The sequence below is a fragment of the Eutrigla gurnardus genome (genome assembly GCF_963514095.1).
Source record: "Eutrigla gurnardus genome assembly, chromosome: 13".
Taxonomy (NCBI): Eukaryota; Metazoa; Chordata; class Actinopteri; order Perciformes; family Triglidae; genus Eutrigla; species Eutrigla gurnardus.
In genome coordinates this window covers 21,673,515-21,692,778 of record NC_139936.1, presented here as the reverse complement: position 1 = coordinate 21,692,778, position 19,264 = coordinate 21,673,515, and the positions used below count along the sequence as shown (strand labels likewise).

The 19,264-nt window shown below is 42.5% G+C and overlaps 1 protein-coding gene across 12 annotated transcripts in view; it reads right to left on the bottom strand.

Annotated features, from left to right (window-relative positions):
• The window catches only part of kcnt1b (potassium sodium-activated channel subfamily T member 1b), a 69,045-nt gene extending 51,649 nt beyond the window's left edge, over window positions 1-17,396 (bottom strand). For 11 of the 12 annotated variants that reach the window (XM_084024312.1, XM_084024302.1, XM_084024309.1 and 8 more), the window contains exons 1-2: window positions 17,205-17,260; window positions 15,872-16,042 (exon numbers count right to left, since the gene is read on the bottom strand). In XM_084024312.1, the coding sequence (XP_083880438.1) occupies window positions 15,872-16,042; window positions 17,205-17,245 (212 nt within the window). In that variant the 5' untranslated portion in view covers window positions 17,246-17,260. Of the gene's footprint in view, window positions 1-15,871; window positions 16,043-17,204; window positions 17,266-17,388 lie in introns of those variants that run through there. The other variant, XM_084024301.1, reaches the window with a different exon arrangement.
• Between the last annotated feature and the right edge of the window lie 1,868 nt (window positions 17,397-19,264).

Genomic DNA, 19,264 nt, shown 5'->3' with positions numbered 1-19,264 from the left:
AGTGACAGAAACAGGTGTGGAAGCACAGACTTGAGCACAGAGACACTGTGTGGTGAAATAGAGAACTGCAGATTGTGCGAGTCTGAGCTCACCTGACAACAGCAGCAGGGCCGACACTACAAGAAATAAGAACCAGCCTGTGCAGGCGTAATGTACTGTGTATCCAATGACACAGATGGCAGCATGGCCCAGGGTTTTATCTCCCGTGGTACGGATGCAGCGCCCTTGAACAAGATGCTCAACCGCTTTACTTGCTTCAGGTACAGAGTCTGCTGCAACCTGCACCCCAACCAGCAGCAAATAAGACAAATTACGCCCCAGTGATGCAAAAAATGACTCTACAAAAAAAAAAAAAAAAAATCTATTGCATTAAACATGAGTCAAAGACTGGCTTGGATTGGTTGCCGTACTACTTTAAGGCAGACATGAATTCAGAATAGAAATTTAAAAAAGCTAATTTTTCTCATCTCCAGTTCATTTATTATGACCGTACAGGCCTGTTGGGGATGCACTCACAGCATGTGGTTTATTTTCTCTGGAACTATTGCATTATGATTAGCCAAGGCTTCAGTATCTCACTGGATATTTGCATACTGTATTTGCGGGTCAGACTGGATTTTGTGAGGGCAGCGGAATGCAGGGATAATAAAGCAGTGAAAGAGAGTCTATTAGCTGAGTACCGGGCATATCTTGTCGAATATTAAATGCACTGGCACATAAACTTGAATGAATTCCAGATTCTAACAGCCACTTCAATCAAAAAAACAGATGAGAAAAAAAAAAAATCTGCTAAAAAGTGTTTATAAAACACCATGCTGTAAAGAAGCACCACTGTCGTCACATTTAATCTGGTGCAGTTGCAGGAAAATGCAGTGGAGGACATGGATATTATGAATCCTGCTATAGTGAAGGCAGTGAAGGCCACCCTACTCTGCCTCTGATTGGCTTACCCTGATATTCTGACCCAAACCAAACCAATCCAACCCACGAATGCAACTAGTACGAGCCAATCAGAGGCAGAGAGGAGTAGGTTACTCCTTCACCTTCGCAGGATGTGCAATTTAGCTAACGGTATGAAACCGCCACCGCTTCCCTGAGCTCCCAGAGTTCACAGTAAACGTGGGAGTTCTCTTCAGACAAGTGAGGTGTTCATTCCCAAAATAAAGCGCCGTCTCCTCAACGTCCTCGAGCAATACGCTGTCCCTCTGTAACATTTGTATGAATTCTGTGGCAACTAAAAGCAGCAGCACTACTAATTAATCCCAGCTTCTCAAACAGACGCGTGCAGCCGAGTGTGTGAAACTCAAAGTTGCCCAAGGACTCCTGCTAAAAAGTGAGGTGTGTCATGTTGTGTTCTCACTCAGGGAGGCATTATATTCCAGAGGCGTCTTTTATCCTCGTACCACCTTGCGTTTGTATCCCCCGACCAACCACATTGCACTTCACACCCATGTCCCAAAATGTCATCATTTATCCTGTTGGACACTTTGAGAGGTTTTGTTTTGAGAGGTCAGTGACCTCTGACTGTCAGAATCTGGCTGTCTGTCTGGTGTGGTTTTCCCTTCCTCGTGTCTGTTTGTTTATGACTAGGGCGTGGTGTCGCAGTGTCCCCCTTTCCACCCGTCGCCCTAGAGTTCCCTGACCCTTCTATCTAATCCGCACACCTGATCGCCGCTGTATAACCCCAGCTCTGCTCTCCTGTCTTCGTCAGATCGTCCGTTCGCTCAAGCAGTAGTACGTTGTGAGCAAACTACACTCAACAAAAATATAAACGCAACACTTTTGTTTTTGCTCCCATTTTTCATGAGATGGACTTAAAGATCTAAAATTCATTCCAGATACACAATATTACCATTTCTCTCAAACATTGTTCACAAATCTGTCTAAATGTGTGATAGTGAGCACTTCTGCTTTGCTGAGATAATCCATCCCACCTCACAGGTGTGCCACATCAAGATGCTGATCTGACATCATGATTAGTGCACAGGTGTACCTTAGACTGCCCACAATAAAAGGCCACTCTGAAATGTGCAGTTTTGTCTCACAGCAAAATGCCACAGATGCCACAAGCATTGAGGGAGCGTGCAATTGGCATGCTGACAGCAGGAATGTCAACCAGATCTGTTGCTCGTGCATTGAATGTTCATTTCTCCACCATAAGCCGTCTCCAAAGGCGTTTCAGAGAATATGGCAGTACATCCAACCGGCCTCACAACCGCAGACCACGTGTAACCACACCAGCCCAGGACCTCCACATCCAGCAGGTTCACCTCCAAGATCGTCTGAGACCAGCCACTCAGACAGCTGCTGAAACAATTGGTTTGCATAACCAAACAATTTCTGCACAAACTGTCAGAAACCGTCTCAGGGAAGCTCAACTGCATGCTCGTCGTCCTCATCGGGGTCTTGACCTGACTCCAGCTCGTCGCCGTAACAGACTTGAGTGGGCAAATGCTCACATTCGATGGCGTCTGGCACGTTGGAGAGGTGTTCTCTTCACGGATGAATCTCGGTTTACATTGTTCAGGGCAGATGGCAGACAGCGTGTGTGGCATCATGTGGGTGAGCGCTTTGCTGATGTCAATGTTGTGGATCGAGTGGCCCATGGTGGTGGTGGGGTTATGGTATGGGCAGGCATCTGTTATGGACGAAGAACACAGGTGCATTTTATTGATGGCATTTTGAATGCACAGAGATACCGTGATGAGATCCTGAGGCCCATTGTTGTGCCATACATCCATGAACATCACCTCATGTTTCAGCAAGATAATGCAAGGCCCCATGTTGCAAGGATCTGTACACAATTCTTGGAAGCTGAAAATGCCCCAGTTCTTGCATGGCCAGCATACTCACCGGACATGTCACCCATTGAGCATGTTTGGGATGTGCTTGACCGGCTTATACGACAGCGTGTACCAGTTCCCACTAATATCCAGCAACTTCGCACAGCCATTGAAGAGGAGTGGACCAACATTCCACAGGCCACAATTGACAATCTGATAAACTCTATGCAAAGAAGATGTGTTGCACTGCATGAGGCAAATGGTGGTCACACCAGATACTGACTGGTTCTGAGTCCCCAGACCCCCAATAAAGCAAAAAAATGCACATTTCAGGGTGGCCTTTTATTGTGGACAGTCTAAGGCACACCTGTGCACTAATCATGATGTCAGATCAGCATCTTGATGTGGCACACCTGTGAGGTGGGATGGATTATCTCAGCAAAGCAGAAGTGCTCACTATCACACATTTAGACAGATTTGTGAACAATGTTTGAGAGTAATGGTAATATTGTGTATCTGGAATGAATTTTAGATCTTTAAGTCCATCTCATGAAAAATGGGAGCGAAAACAAAAGTGTTGCGTTTATATTTTTGTTGAGTGTAGTTTCCCCAAGCCCGTGTTTCCTCGTGCTCATTGTGTCCTGCTGTGCTCCAGATCCAGCTGCTGGTGGAAGCGTCTCTCCCCTGCTGTGTTCTGGGGATCGTCTCCATGGGATTGTGTATCCGCCTCATCTGGAGGATCTGCCTTCACTCCCATTCTCCTCCCGCTAAGTCCTGTCAGCTCTTGTTCATCGATAGACTCGGGTGCATTCTCCCTCTCTGCAACAATAACACCTGGAACACTTTTATCACACTACCTCTCCTGTCTCTGGGTCTTGCGTTGGGGTTCCTGTCAACCAAGTCAAAGTTTGAAAAATTGGCTTATGGTGGTCGTGAGATCTCATATTCACAAGAACGGGACAGGTGTGAGGTCATAGGGACCTTAATCAACGAAATCTAATCGGTTCATCCTCGACTCCAGGTGGACAATCGTACCAAATAAAAACAAGATTAAAATCCTATATTGGATGTGAAGTGAATATTCCCTAATTGTTGAATAAAAATGATATTACATAAGAGGAAACCAGATTTACTTACATTATCATTGATAGGATTTGCAATGGTTTGATAAAACATACAAAATCCCTTTTCTTTGCGACTTTGACGTGTGAGCTACATTTTGCCTACAGTTCGGCCATTGATGGGCCAGATCATTCGAGAAAGTGTCGGTGAGCAACCGAGCCTCCCTCTGTGATGCAGATGGCCGTCTGGAGCTGTGATAATGCTTCCTCTGTCAAAACATATTAAGGCAGTGAGCTGGCGCTGCTGTGGGCGAGCTGTCTGCCTGAGCACAGCATAGCCAGAGAGGAGGAAGGAGTCTAGCCAATGCCACTGGCAGGCTTACACACAGCAGCATACAAACACACACGCACTGGACAGACACACACTCAGGGATGCTTCTGCTTGCCGACTGTTTTGCCAAAGGCGGTTTCGTGCAAAAAGGTTCAACAACCCATTTACTGGTCATAACCTTATGTTCTCTTCCAAACATAAAGGGAATGTTCACTTGTGTAAAGTGGGTTTGCCGCAGCCAAGGGTTCATCCATTTAAAAAAAATAAATAAATAGAAAATACCATCGCCTTAAGAACGTCGGTGGGACCATTAAATAATTTCTTTCAGTCTCAGCCTGAAAAGATGAGAATCCACTTGGAGAGAATAAAAAAACTCCAGCTTTAGCAGAGACGTGCACAGCATTACACTATATTACACTATACAACACCTGAATGTGACTTTTTGGGGTCAGAGGGTTTACTTAGTTTTTTTCCCCTTTGAAACTTCTTTGAAAACATGCAGGCACTTTTATTAGGCCACAAACAGGCCATGTGCAACTGTTTCATGAATAAAACAAGCGCCCCCAGCATGACACTGTGCCAGAAAGTAGTGATGATCATCCTGATTTGCATAACATAGGACAGTAAGCTTTAATTTTCCAGGTCATGTATATAATTGTTTATGCAACAACTGGCATCAATGGATAATATTTGATCTCTTCTTCAGTTATTAAGCCCAGCCCAGTCTGCCCAGTATCGATCCTTGTAGCTGAACTGAATAATAGTCTGCTTACTCATGTCCCAAAAAAAGATAAAGTGAGGCTTACTGTCATAAATCAACCACGCTCATTTGGATCAAATTCAATGTTTTTGTGCGCACATATTTCATCATTTGTCTCTTGTGTTGGCAAGAAGGTATGTTAGACTGAGGAATGTCAGTGTTATATAAAATAACATTCAAAACATTTCTTTAATCCATGTGGCCTTTGATACAATATCAAACACACAAGAAAAGTTATATAATAATAAGTAATGTGCTTATAATGACCATAAGCTGCACTCAAATGTAATATTATTCATACAGTACCATATTAGGTCAGCTCTGCTGTAAGAACTTTACAGGAGCAATGAGCCAACACCAGACACAGCGATGAATAATGTCTGTTCGATGTACAAAGAGATACAAAGATATCATTTACAAACAAAACTATTTTATCATGCTTTGTTTTTACAGTATATATTATATTAGAAGCAGGGATGACAGATTGTATTTGAATAAACAGATAGAATTGCTAGATAGTGTCTCAGTGAACAGACAGCAGGTGAAAGATTAAAAGCCAATGCCTCTACTGAAGCTGCTGATCCATGATCAGTGAACCACAGCAGCTATATGGACAACGAAACAGTTTCATGATTCCTTTGGTGAGGCAAAAACAAACAAGCAAAATAAACTCCTCAGCAACACCGATACAAATCACCTCACACCACAAGTTAACTGCGGCTTCAAATGATCCTCTATGTGACGCTGCAGCTCTCCACATTCCCTCGGCCCCTTGCCTCCATTATCACAACTGCCTACTGAGATCTGACAAGCCAGCTACACCGATGCTAATTAAGTTGGCACGGGCAAAGCATGGGGGATGAATAGCAAATGCACCAGAGATTTCCAGGCCCAAAGAATGTAATGCCCCAGAAGAGAAACAAATTTGGGTAAAAAGACATTCTTCTCTGAGCACCCCTCTGATAATTCTCTCTTTGCAGTCTACCGTTAATTACTACCATAACGTTTGAGTTCTCTCTCTGTGCTCACAGGCGGCAACTTCCTGTTCTGACGTGCATTCATTAAAATGACCAGTAGGAAGTCTATTAGAAAACGACCCTGCATCTCACTTGACTTCTCAGTCCCCTCAGTTGTAAACGTGACTTTATGGTCTTGATCTCTAGTCTTCTTCAATACAGCATGAAGTTCATTTAGTAAACGATGGTCTTATTTATAGTAAAGCAGAGGATGCTTTAGGGCTTGTGATTAAAAAAATAAAAATAAAAAATTACAACAAACATAATGCCAAACTCCAAGCTTCAAAATAATAGTCCACAAACTAGTCCTATACAGTCTATGTGCTGTTAGCTGCTACAACGGGGCTCAACAGTAGCAGTTGCCATTGGCAACCATTTTTTTTTTTTAAATTGGCAACAGGGCTGCATGATATTGTATATATTATACATTGGGAATATACAGTATATTGCTATATGAAAGAAACAGCACAGGAAATGATTAAACTGACCTTTAGCTGCATAGATCTGCAAAGAGCGACCAGATCATAATTACTCAAATTATAAGGCGACTACAAATGGCATCCATATATTCTGTGGCAGCCAGGCAACCACTTGCATGAGTAAGGCTTGAGCCCTGTGTAAAGTGGTTTCATATTAATTCTAATAAAACGCTCATTGCTTTCATCTTAAGCACACTGTGCTACTCTCTCTAATCCCGACACACTGTGTTAAAGGGAAACCAATCTGAGCAGGGATTGTCCAAATAGAGCTTTTCAGGAATGCAATGCCTTAGTTCCCCCTCACTTTCACCGTTTACTTGTTCACATTCCAGTTTCCTGCTCACTGGCTGCACAAATCCCTGGAGAAACTTTACCCCGACCGATGTGACAAAAGGGACATGGGGCCTCTGCTTCACCGTGATAACAACAGTGATGCTTGAAGCGGCAGCATGCGGAAGACACACAGCCACTCTGCTGCTGATGAACACAAGTCTCTAGTCGCTAACCGGAAGCATGCATGTCACCAGTAACAACACCCGGCCTTTAGTACGACAATGACTTTAGTGGGAGGACGTCGGGAAGCTGTATTCTAATAGCCTGTGTCTGAAATCACTCATTTCTCACTAAATAGTGAGTTCTCCATGTTGTAGTGCTGTCCAAAGGTATAGTTAGAATTATTATACCCTATATAGAGAACTCAAAGTATCTCTTAATTCATCCGGGAAAGTAGTGTACAACATTATTGTGACTAATCCAGTATCATACAGCATGATGTTCTGCACTGCAGGGAAAATGACGGACAGAAGAGTGTAGAGCAGCTTGGTTCAGACAAAATCCAAGAATTTTGGTGCAAAAATAATATAATTAATGTGAGCAGAGCATCACAAAACAGCCACAAGGTACCCTGTGTTCATACATTTTTTTGAGCAGTGTACATGTATGCGTATAAACCAGAGACTGTCCACGGTATAAACAACGATGTCGAGATGGCATGATTTTAAGTGATGATGGAGCAGCTACAATGTTAGCATAGCCTACCTCCGATCCATCTGGACTCCATTCAGAAAACTAACAAATCCTGACTTCGGACTATATACTAATTGGCGTCATAATGTAGTTATTTCAGCATCATTTTTAACTGTTTATTGCAATCAAATCACAACAAAACAGTTTACTGTAGTTAACCAGCAATAGTGGGTGCAGTGGAATAGTCTATTTCTCTTAGGAAGGTTCCTAACTGAAGAAGTGACCCGGAAGTAAACAAGTGTCCGCCATGATAAGAGCCGTTCGGATTCTCTAAATGCAAAGGAAAGGAGCTCCAATGCTTCCTTTCAGAGCTCCTTTAGCATAGGATGCAACAGACCTTCCTATAGGAAAGGAAAGGAGATTACGCCGACCCACAATTCTTTGCGAGAGCAACATTTAAAGTGCCGCACACCTCGGCCGTTCACGAAAACAAACGATATGCACATTTGCATATTTAACAATTACTTTCATGCAGACATATAGTAATTGGAATAGTGATGATAAATGTGTGTGGACAGTGATAATAATTGAATGGTATTTTTATTTATTTAATGTTACGTTTCATGTTACAAACTTGACAAAAACGAAACTAAAACCACAAATGAAATGTAAATAAAGCAAACGGTCAAACAGGAAGGAGGAGCTGCTGGACCTGAAGCCGGTCAGTGAACCAGCTGTTTATAAAACCAACATGTGGAGAAGTGGACGACGCCTTTTTTGTAGGCCATTATTGTAGATTCTCCAGCGGAGATGCACGTCAATCGCCGGTGCCGATCATCAGCTGTCGTTATAATGACGTAGCTTAGTGAAAGTCTGGTCGGATTATCCTATCGCCTTTCCTTAACCCCGTGACCTTTTCCCCAGAGGTCAAGGAATAGGAGTTAGGAATAGGAGTTAGGACCTTATTTTTTGACTATTCGACTGCACCCAGTGTTTTTTTCAGCCATGATGAAACATCGCTGGTGTCTACATGGAGGTTAGCCCTGAAAATGTGCTTTGTGTTTGGTGGGAACACACCTTTACGTGAGACCAAGCACTTTTAATGCAATTATAAAACAACAAGAATTGTTTTTTATGACACATTTTATGAGACATTTGTGGAACGTTAATATGTTCATACCCAAAATATTGATCCATCATACCTTATCATAAATTCAATACTCAGTGTAATGTCGTTATATTTACAATACCCGTATAAACAGAGAGCACACATAGAGTGGTACAAAAGCTAAGCTATAATCCTATATGCAAAATAAGCAGCAAGTTGGCATCATGCATGAGGGCCTGCAGTGTAAACACAGCCTTCGAGCGTTCAGTCCTCCATGACTTATTGGACCTAATCATCCTATCAGTCTCATTCATCATCCGCCTCCTTTCTCTTCCTTCTCTATCTGTCATCTCCTCCCATCCTCCACGTTCCCTTCCCTGGATTCTGTGTTCCTAATCTCCGCATGTGTCTTTGTTCTCGAATCATCACTCTCCTAAATGCAGATGAAAATCATTCAAGCATCAAATCCCAGCGGTCGTTCCTGCCACAGAATCAGTGCAAACAAACAGCTGCTGCCCAGAGGTCCCGTTAACTGTCATTGACTACATGTTTTTTTACAACAATGACAGAAATTTCTGACGGCCGTCATTTTGATGGGCTTGAGGCCTCGGAGAGCATCTGGCAAAACGTTATGGGTCGCACGTCGGTGCCGGAGCAGCTGGTGCAGAAGGAGCATGCTCTGCCTTTCCTCCTGGTGGAGAAGATGCTTGCAGCATCAGGAAAGTCTGATCTACATAGTGACATCTGAGCTGGTTCATAATTCAGAACAAAGTTAAAATGGCCATGAAAGGTCGTCTGTTGGAGGTTAATACGGATCAGCTTGACATCCATCTTTTCTCTCCATGTCCTCATAAATGCCCAACATACAAGTGTACATTACTAGAAACCGCTCTCTCCAAAACTCAAACTGTATTGATGTCCTGAGTTGTAATTATACAAAAAGTTGTAATCATTTCTAAAAAGAAAAAGAAAAGCCCACGTGTCCCGTTTCAATCCATATTTGTTGGAGTTTTGGCTTTTAAAAACAACATTTTCCCTGCTGTCTGCTCTCCCACACAAAGGGAGGCGAGACATTCAAAGCTTCATTTGAAATTTAAAACAGAAGCTTTGAATGTTAAAAAAAAATACAAGGAGAAAAAAAGATCTGTTTCAGCCCTAGTGGCTCGGTCTGGTTCACTTTATTTGCTTCCCCATTTACAGAGCAAACACCAGATTTGTTTCTCCCTAGAAGACTGCAAGGAGATGCTTAGAATAACAATCTACCATTAAACTACACCAATGTTTTATTAGAATTTAATCATTAACATGACAGGTAATAATAGATCATGATATCGTTTTTATAACACTATCCATTTAAATGATGAACAAGAACCTCGAATGCAACCATTGCTGCTGCCAGTGTGTATAATTTTTATCAACATGGTTCTGTGATAACATTTTTGATTTGCCATAAAAATACTGTTTGGGGGAAACCTGCGGCTTTTTCCAACATCAACAACTGTGGTTTATGAAACATATCAGAATTAATTCAAATCTTAACTTAGCAATAGACAAAGACTTTCTGTGCTGCTGTAAAGGCATATTTTCACAGCAATAAGAGTGAATGATCCGTGTCTGGAACTTGTTGTTGCTCGACAGCAGAACATGCGTCAGTGCTGGGTCACCATTCCAAGTGCCACTATTTGACTGACGAGGAGGTGTTTAGAGCTGATTCACTGACCAATTAACACTCCTCACTCTGGACATTACTCCCATCAGCATCCGAGTTAGAGGAGAAATAAAAACCCAAACCAGATTGGATGCAGAAGATGGATGGAACCAATTTCCTGCTGCTGCTCTCATATTCCCAACCCCTGTCGGAACGTAGAAAAGTGTTCGGAGGCTTAGTCGTTTCTATTTCCAACGCTGACTGAGGCTGGCCCCCCCTCCGCTGGCTGACACAACGAGAAATAAACCCACGTACACACACACACACACACACACACTCGGATGTATAATCAGACCCTCACAGGTGCGCACACACACACACAAGCACTTGCACAGACAATACTCAAACACACATAAACTCGGGCTTGTCAGACTTCGTGACTTCAGTGTGATTGCTCCTCTTCAGCACCCAGCCTCCCACACAGCCAAGCCATAATTACAGCCCTCTTACACCCAACCCTGCAGATAATGACAGCTAAGGAGGGAGCAAACACACACACACACACACACACACACACACACACACCCCTAACTGCATGCCCATATCCACACCACAAACACACAAACAGAAATACATGCAGACCCTTTGAGCACAGAAGGATACTTACTTATAACTGGAGTAAGTTATAAAATATGCAAAGAAACACAGTCAATGAGTATTGACTGGGCAAACCAAACAAGGTATTCATTTCCATTGTCGCAAAGGAAAATTCTGTCTTTCACGACCTTGGTCCCTTTCATCCCTCCAAACGACCTCCGACCTCCGTGAGAGATGGTCAGTATGGTTGGCTTCAAGTCTGCGTTGCTGTTAACTTAACCTTTGCATTGTGAACGAAGAGCACTCCGTGTTGGGCTTTGTCCTCTGCCATTGTTTTTTAGCCCTCACGGCAGAATCATTTTCACAGCAGCTCTCCAAACGTGAAAACATTTTGATCCTGGTGCCTGGTAGTTCAGAAAGCACTTGATTTCATATGCAGTGAGTTTCTATGTGTATTTTAAATGTTAATCACGTTCATTTTTAGAAGCCAAACTCGTGATTAATATTTAATTAATTGTGCAGCCCTACTTTCACACAAAACCTGTTTGGTTCGGTTAAAAGTAACTCAGCCCCCACGGTTAGTACAGTTGGTTGAGGCTGGTGTGAAAGCTGTCAATGGAATCCTGTTGTGGACCAAACAACCGGACACCGAGACCGCTTGAAAAGGAGGGTCTCGGACCGCTTCCAGTTTGTAAAGATCCAACGAAGCGAAGGAACCTACCACAGGATGATATATATGATATGATAGCAGATATTAGATCATCATTTCAGAAGCAAAATTAGCCATTTACCATCTGAATGACGTGTATAAACTATTCATGCTTAATTGCGCATCAGCTCGGGCATTTTCCCTGATTGATAGGTCAAAAGCTGTTAAAACTGACACTTGTCTCTGACTCTGTGTACGTTGTTAGTTAATTAAGTCCATTAACAGTGTCTAGGGATCCCACAGTTATTTCTTCTCCAAACCACAAAAGCCTCAAAAGTGCTGCATAAACTGCTGTCAGTCACCGAAATGAGATTCTCCCATGGGAGTCGTAATGATGCAGACTGACAAAAAACGCCAAAACTGTCAAATCCAATCAACAAGTTTGTCTGTGAATACTCTGGGTCAGAGTGAACAGGAACTGGACCGGAAGTGAAATGCCATGTAGGGTTAGGATGACAATGACAATACACACCGTGAGACTACACACATTTGTCAACTGACAGAGACTTTGCCAGGATTGTTACCACGGTGGGAAAGAAAAGAAAAGAAATCTAACCTTTCTCCACTTGTTGCTTCTTACTTGTGAAATGCTGCATTAGTGTTAAGTACTTTGGCCTTTACAACTTGTTCAAATGTCATTTTTTTCCCAAAGGAGAAAGGAACATTACCCTCCAGCTGAACTGTTCATAACTTGCAACCCTTAACGGAGGGTGTGGTTAAGTTAAAGGTGTGAAGCAGTGCACTGGACCATTGTGGGCGATGTTGCATATCAATGAACCTTTATGGCAATGAGGGATTTCATCGATGTCGTGAAATGGCTGAACACGTCGTCTTTTTCATTTGCTGCAGTAGAAACCTCTTGTCTGGTTATTTTAGTCCCCCGTCGATATTTCAGAGGATTCAATACATCGCAGTCCCACATATAATATAACATAGCATGATGGAGGATTTTATCCATCACCCACTCCTACAAGTGAAAGCAAAAAGTGTTGTGGATGGGCCGACGGTTACTTCCTCGGGGCCCGACTGATGATACTGCTTATATTTTCACTTCTAAATGACATTTGGTTTGGATAACTAGATAAAACTGTCTTTTTTTTAGCTGCTCTTGCTGAAGCCTAACAGGACTCCCTTCTAGCAATGTTATTATGTCTACTGAGTTATCGCTGCCTGGGACTCTCCGCCCACTGCCTTTTACTCTCACTATGACAGATGCAAGGAATCAGATGCCAAAGGCCATCGGAGCAGAGGGAGGAGGTGGGAGGGCTGGCTCTGGCTCTCCCTCCCCCTCTGGGGTTAATTTGTTTTGAGCCTTTACACTCGACAAGGCATCAGCACAGGAAATAATCAACATCACAATCCATGGAGCATGCAGAAGATCATCAACCAAGAAATAGAGCGTCACCAAAGCCCAGTGACATCGTCTGCTTCTGTTTCCACTCCAGAGCTCGGAAACTAGCAATTAGCGCCATAAGGCATGATCAATAACGGTGCTGTCTTGTTTTGCATCTTTCATTTCCTAATGCACAATGTGCAGACGTGGGTGAGACGAGTCACAGTTTACAGCTGTTATTTGTTTAGAACACACACACACACACACACACACACACACACACACACACACACACACACACACACACACACACACACACACACACACACACACACACACACACACACACACACACACACACACACACACACACACACACACACACACACACACACACACACACTTACACGTGAATATAGGACTGCATATGCAATATTAAGTATTAGATTCAATGCCATATACAGGATCTCAAGGTCTAATGAGACACAGCCTGCATGTAGTAGTCTGTATTTCCATGTAATATGCAGTGTAATCTATACCTTAAGTTGGTGTTGCTTGATTTGGCTTCCAAACGTTTGTCATGTCAACAGTGCCGAAAAGACTGCAGCTAGAAAAACAAAGCCATAAGGGTCTGTAGTGGAATAGAGTGAAATCGCCGCATCCCTTGGGAAAGCACAAAGAGCAATGTGTGGGGAGGGAAATGGTCAAATACTAGACTGCTGTTCTAAATGTTATGTGTAGCCAAAAGGCATTGCATTGATATAAAACACGCTGACAGCAATTTACGGTGGGGACCCCTGGAGACGGCGGGCAAGCGAGCGGAACAATAGACACTGAAACAGAGAGGATGGTGGCCATTTTGCAAGTGATGATGGTCACAGTCCAGTCATACAAAAGGCAGATCAATAGGGTAATTGTGAAACACAAAAGCGATGGAAGGCGATCGACTCATTGCTGAAACATGGCCGCTGCTGCTGCTTCTGCTGCTGCGGACAACCAAAAGCCTGGAGTCAAGAGATAACATGCAGCATGTGCTGTGTGTCAGATCAACCAGTGATAAAATGAAGGATCAACAGTACCGTTACAGGCGGGGCCAGCTGCACAAACAGTTAAATGTAATGTTTATTCACTAAGAGTGTGAATCTAAGAACGGTCTGAAAGAGAAGGGTGTAACAACACATGAGAATCAGGTCCAAAGGTCCGTACACTTTAACAATTCTACAGGTAAACAAAAACAATATTTGAATGCTGAGGGAGGTGGAAGTTTCAGTGATTGATATTTAAAGTGAGAGATTTAATCAAAAAAGACCTTTTAGATCATATCCCTGTTCATAGTTTGCACCTATATAATAACACATCTTCACAAATAAGAAAACATATAATTTTCTTCTTATTTTTATATCAAAATCACCTGAAATTCCTGTAAAACAAAATATGAAGTGTGCTTATTTATGTAAGCTAGTGCGAAACAATTTCAAAAATATATTTTATGAAATCACTCAAACAATAAATCTGCATATTGCAATACGCGCCAGATTAAATGCGAAGGATGCAATTTTAATCTTTCGTGAAGGTTATTTAGTAGGTAAATAGAAGCTTGCTAACCTTAGTGCTCAAGGCAACAGCACTGGCTGATTATAAATGAGTCAGGTTTGCTGCTGCCGATACTGGACTTTTGCAGCAAAGTCTAGACTCTAGAGGATCCTTTAAAATAGACACAGTGGAGTGGATTTGGCAATGTGATCCGAGGTCCAAGTAATGAGCATCATGGTAGCTTTAGATATAAGGTTACCGCCAAAGCAACTGTGAAAAATGACAAAAGCAGTGCTCTCCGTTTGCTCTTTGCAAGCCGACACTGCAGTGAGTGCTGATCCTTCAGTGAGATGACTATATTTCAGCACCTTGGAGAGCTCCTAGTGCTCAGCCCCGGTTGATGCTCGGCTCGTTCTTCCCCTCTTGGGCAGCAAACAGCATCTCTTTGGTCCGCCTCCCCAACCGTAGCAATAATTCAACTCTTAGGAGACTCCCAAACACTTCAGCGCTCGAGTGACTGTAGCACCAATCGAGGGCCAAGGGACGGGCTATTTCATGCTCAGTTCAGAGCAAGGGGAAAATACAGTCTAAAAGTCGACTCTGAGTTGAGGAGAAATCCATTGAACACATTTAGTAATCAGTCGGACCATATGAGCAATACTTCTAATTAGGGATGGGAGGATGTAGGATTTTATCGCACATCGGGATAAAAAATGATAGATCGTGGTGAATTTCCATAATTATCGGGATAATCGTAAATATCGTCACGAGCGACTTGAAACAGACAAGTAAGAGCCTGATTTTAAAAATGAAGGATACAAAAATACATTTTTAAATGTATACTTTATACTTTATTCATGCAACCATATAGACCATTTCATTCATGATCATCATATTTAAGATGATTTCATTGTTCTTCACTAAAAATTATGTTCACTAAAAGAAGTTGTGTGTCTTATCTGTGAGTCAATAGAAATATTTGTTTAACTAAATTTAAAGTGACACCAGTATGTTTGAATGCCTTTTTTAGAGTTTTGAGCACATTTTGATGATTATCTGAATAATATTGTGAAGATAATCGTGATATGAAATGTTCATATAGACCCATGCCTATTTGTAATGTGCCTTGTGTTTCCTTCTAAACTGTACTAATGTGACAGTTAAACAAGGTCAAAAGAAACCAGCACTCCAAACAATCCACAGTCCAATTCAGCCGCAAGAGTAAAACCAACCTCACGACATTTCTATCTCCAATGCTCGATCCGCCTCCACATAAAACCAGCCACATCTCTAGGGGTTGTCATGAGAAGTCATTCTGGGAATTGTCGGGTCCTAACCGAGGTAGAGGAGGATGAGGTAGCTCAGTGGAATGCAAGTTCAGCAATAGAAACTACAACATGAAGCACAAAGTAACTCCTGGACTTCTGTGGAATATAAGGTGTATGTTCACACACACTCACATACGCACACACAGCCCCCTCCAGGAATACCCCAGAGCAGCGTCTGATATAGTGTAGTGCATAAACTAACAGCGTTCTTCACGCTACCTGTCATCGTTCTGAAATGTCTGGTCCCCCAGCAGCAAATCCCTGAAGCGATAGCGAGGTGGAAGAGGAGGCACCTCCGAGTCCACTTCCGCCATCTTGAGTGCCGAGATGTCCAGAATCACGCCAGAGTTGCTGCTGTTGTTCCTCTGCAGGGTCTCAGTGGAAGGCCTGCTGGATGACAAGGACAGCAGACTCTCCAATTCAAATGATACGCCAATACAATTGGACATTAAAAACAACTTAAATAGTTCCACCCCCTCCCATTAGGGTCATCGATGGCCTTGCTGTGGCTGAACGTTTTCCATATGGAACCATTTCTTCTTTATTTCAGTGATAGTTTGACATTCATGTGACGCAGGATTAACATTATTTTTCCCCATTCCTTTGCTTTAGCATGTTTCTTAATCGCACTGCTGCCGCTGTAAGACATTATAGACTTCCCTTTATGGATCACCGAAAGCAGGACATCGATGTGGGGCAGGAATCAGGATGCATATTAGGCTTATATGGTATTATGAATTAATTATGCTAATTTAAAATTATCATGAACGTGCGCTCATTTAACAGCTGGCATCCATTATGTTTCACCATTTACACAGTTATCTGAAGTTAGGAGCATTTGCTGAATCTGATGTGACACACTCATACCAGCCAGTCTACAGAAAAAAAAAGTTCATAACTAGGATAATGTTAATCTTCTGCCAAGTCTATAGGCAGTTACAGGGTCGTCTAATGTGTACAAACGCACTCTTTGAACTCAACATAATCAATGTTCAGGGGGCATGTATGTTGTTCCTAAATCCCCAGAGAGATTCAGGGACACAAAAGAAAAGTTCAAAGGAAAAGCACAGCAGGGAAATATGTTCCGTGAATAATGATTCCAAGTGAACATGACATGCATATAGAGACTTGAATGGAGATTAAAACTGAACTCCTAAGATGTTGGGTCTACAGAGTCAAACACAGCTGAGAAAACAGCTCGGGTATAAATTATTTGACTGATGATTTGTGAAAGCACGTCACGCATGAAAATCTGAACTGGACCATTTGACGCTTCCGTCCTATTTTTACGTGCGTCGTGCATTATTAAGCAAAATACAACATTTAACATATAGAATTGCATTAATTATTAAAAATGAAAAAAGAACTGACAGGCTTCCACCATCAAAGTGCAAATTTAAGGAGCAAATTATGACAAATGTGACAATGTAACCCACTGCACTTACATATACATAACAGGAGAGCATGTGTCAACCCTGCTGCTGGCTACACAGTGTATGCATGAGTTTCCACCATGCCATGTATTGGGGAATTAAGTGCTTCCGGAAATTACCTGTCATCATGGGAGCTCGATGATCGGCGTGGGGGGCTCATGGTTGGCTCTGATGTGTGGCCTGGGGGGGGATGGGGGATGAGTGAGCGAGAGAGGGACAAGAAAGACAGGGAGAGAGTTTAAACACACTTATTAAAAATTCTAGTCACCTCTTTCAGGCTTAACGAGGACGTAATATGATTACCTTCACTGCCTGCGTCGCAGCTTAACTCCGCTGAACAGCTCGGCAAGGAATGCTGCGGAATGTGCTGCTCTTTAAACAGAGCGGGATTACACTGACACACTGTACAATTAATAATAATAATAATAATAATGTGTTTGTTGTCTCACACATTCCAGTTTGATGGTGTTTTATTATTCACAATGAATATTGTGATGAAGTGTAAGGCGAGCTAATCAGCTATGATCTACCTATGTGTATTGAAGGCACCCTATGGGTTTTAATGTGTGCAAGCGTGGTGGTTGGGACCTTAACATGTTGGCGTTAAACCAATGTTCTGCCCAAGAAAATAACTTCAGATAGGACCGGGACAATTCCACAACACCTACCGACGCACGTGCAAGAATGCATGTTGTTTCTGGTTCGCTTGATGGGCTTCTTCATTCATGTGCATGTTTCTACTTGGATGAAGAAATGTTTAGCTTATTTCAAAGATGGCTTGAAAATGTACACATGATTTATTGCCGTATCCTGTTGAGATGACTTTGATTCCCCACAAAGCCTCCACAGAGGGAACAATAAGTGGGTAATACAGAGCTGTGTGTGTGCGTGTGTGTGTGTGTGTGTGTGTGTGTGTGTGTGTGTGTGTGTGTGTGTGTGTGTCTGTGCGGTCATCACTACATTGTGGGCAGCCTTGAGTGGGCTAATAGCACCAAGAGACGTGCTCTTCCTGATTTAACAGTGAAAGCACAAACCCTCAGGACAGAGGAGAGAGGGCTGATGACAGATTAGTGCTGTGGTGAGGAGAGTAGAGGAAAACAGGAAGTAAAGAAGTCACTGCAGAAGTGTAAAGGACACTCTTCAAAGTGTCTTTTACTTTAAGGGTAAGGAGACAACATGAAATAAAAAAAGAGCGGATGCTCTATTAAAATAGAGGGCTGCAACCTCTGAGGGATGTCTTAATGGATGGGACAAAGTGAGCACAATAATAGGAGGAACAGAATTGCTCCCGGTACAAGACTCTCTCCACTTAATGGAGAGAATAATGCAGATTCAGACCAAAGAAAGCAGCAGGGCGAGGAAAAAAATGCATTCAGGGCACAGATATAATTGGTCTCTCAATAAATAATAAGATCCAGGGTGAGATCAAGAAAGACTCGTAACATCTGTGAAAATCTGCCGTCTTATTACTGTAGGCCCGTGTGGATGTCACACTTACTGTACATGAGATCACCACACAGACCAGCAGCAGTATTTAAACATATGGATGCTCTTCTGACGAATAAACATCTCATCTGATTACTGTCACTGCCTTTAGTTTTTCCTAGTGGTTATGAAAAAATAAAAAATAAATTAATTTGTGACAAGGGTTCACCTTTGAATCAGAATCATCACATTAGAAAAAAAAAAGTTGTTGACTTGTGTTGTCCAAGGAAATAGTCCCATATACTGCTGATCAACCAACACATCCACAATTAGGCATAAATATCAGCCGGATAATGAGTTCATAATTAAATCCATCTCAGTTAAAAACAAAAGCTACAACCAAACTGTCCCACAACTTTAGTTAAACTACTTTCATGTGACAAAATGCACTACAACAACGCACTACTGTGTATTTGTGTATTTGTTTTGTTTTTCTTGTGCAGCTGCTGCATTTCGTTTCGCATCCCCTTGGATATGAACCACGGTTTGAAACAGCTTGAATTAAAGTATAATATTGCCTCCAGACACAATGAAACACAAACCCACCGGCTAAGTTCACTTAGAAACCAAAGCAACGCAGGCTAAGTTAGACTCCACCCTCACTTTGTTTACCTGGCTGAGGTCCCGTTTCTCACCGAGGTCCAGTCACCGCCAGCATGTCTGTTGTCCTAGATAACGTCCGTGCTGCGCTCGT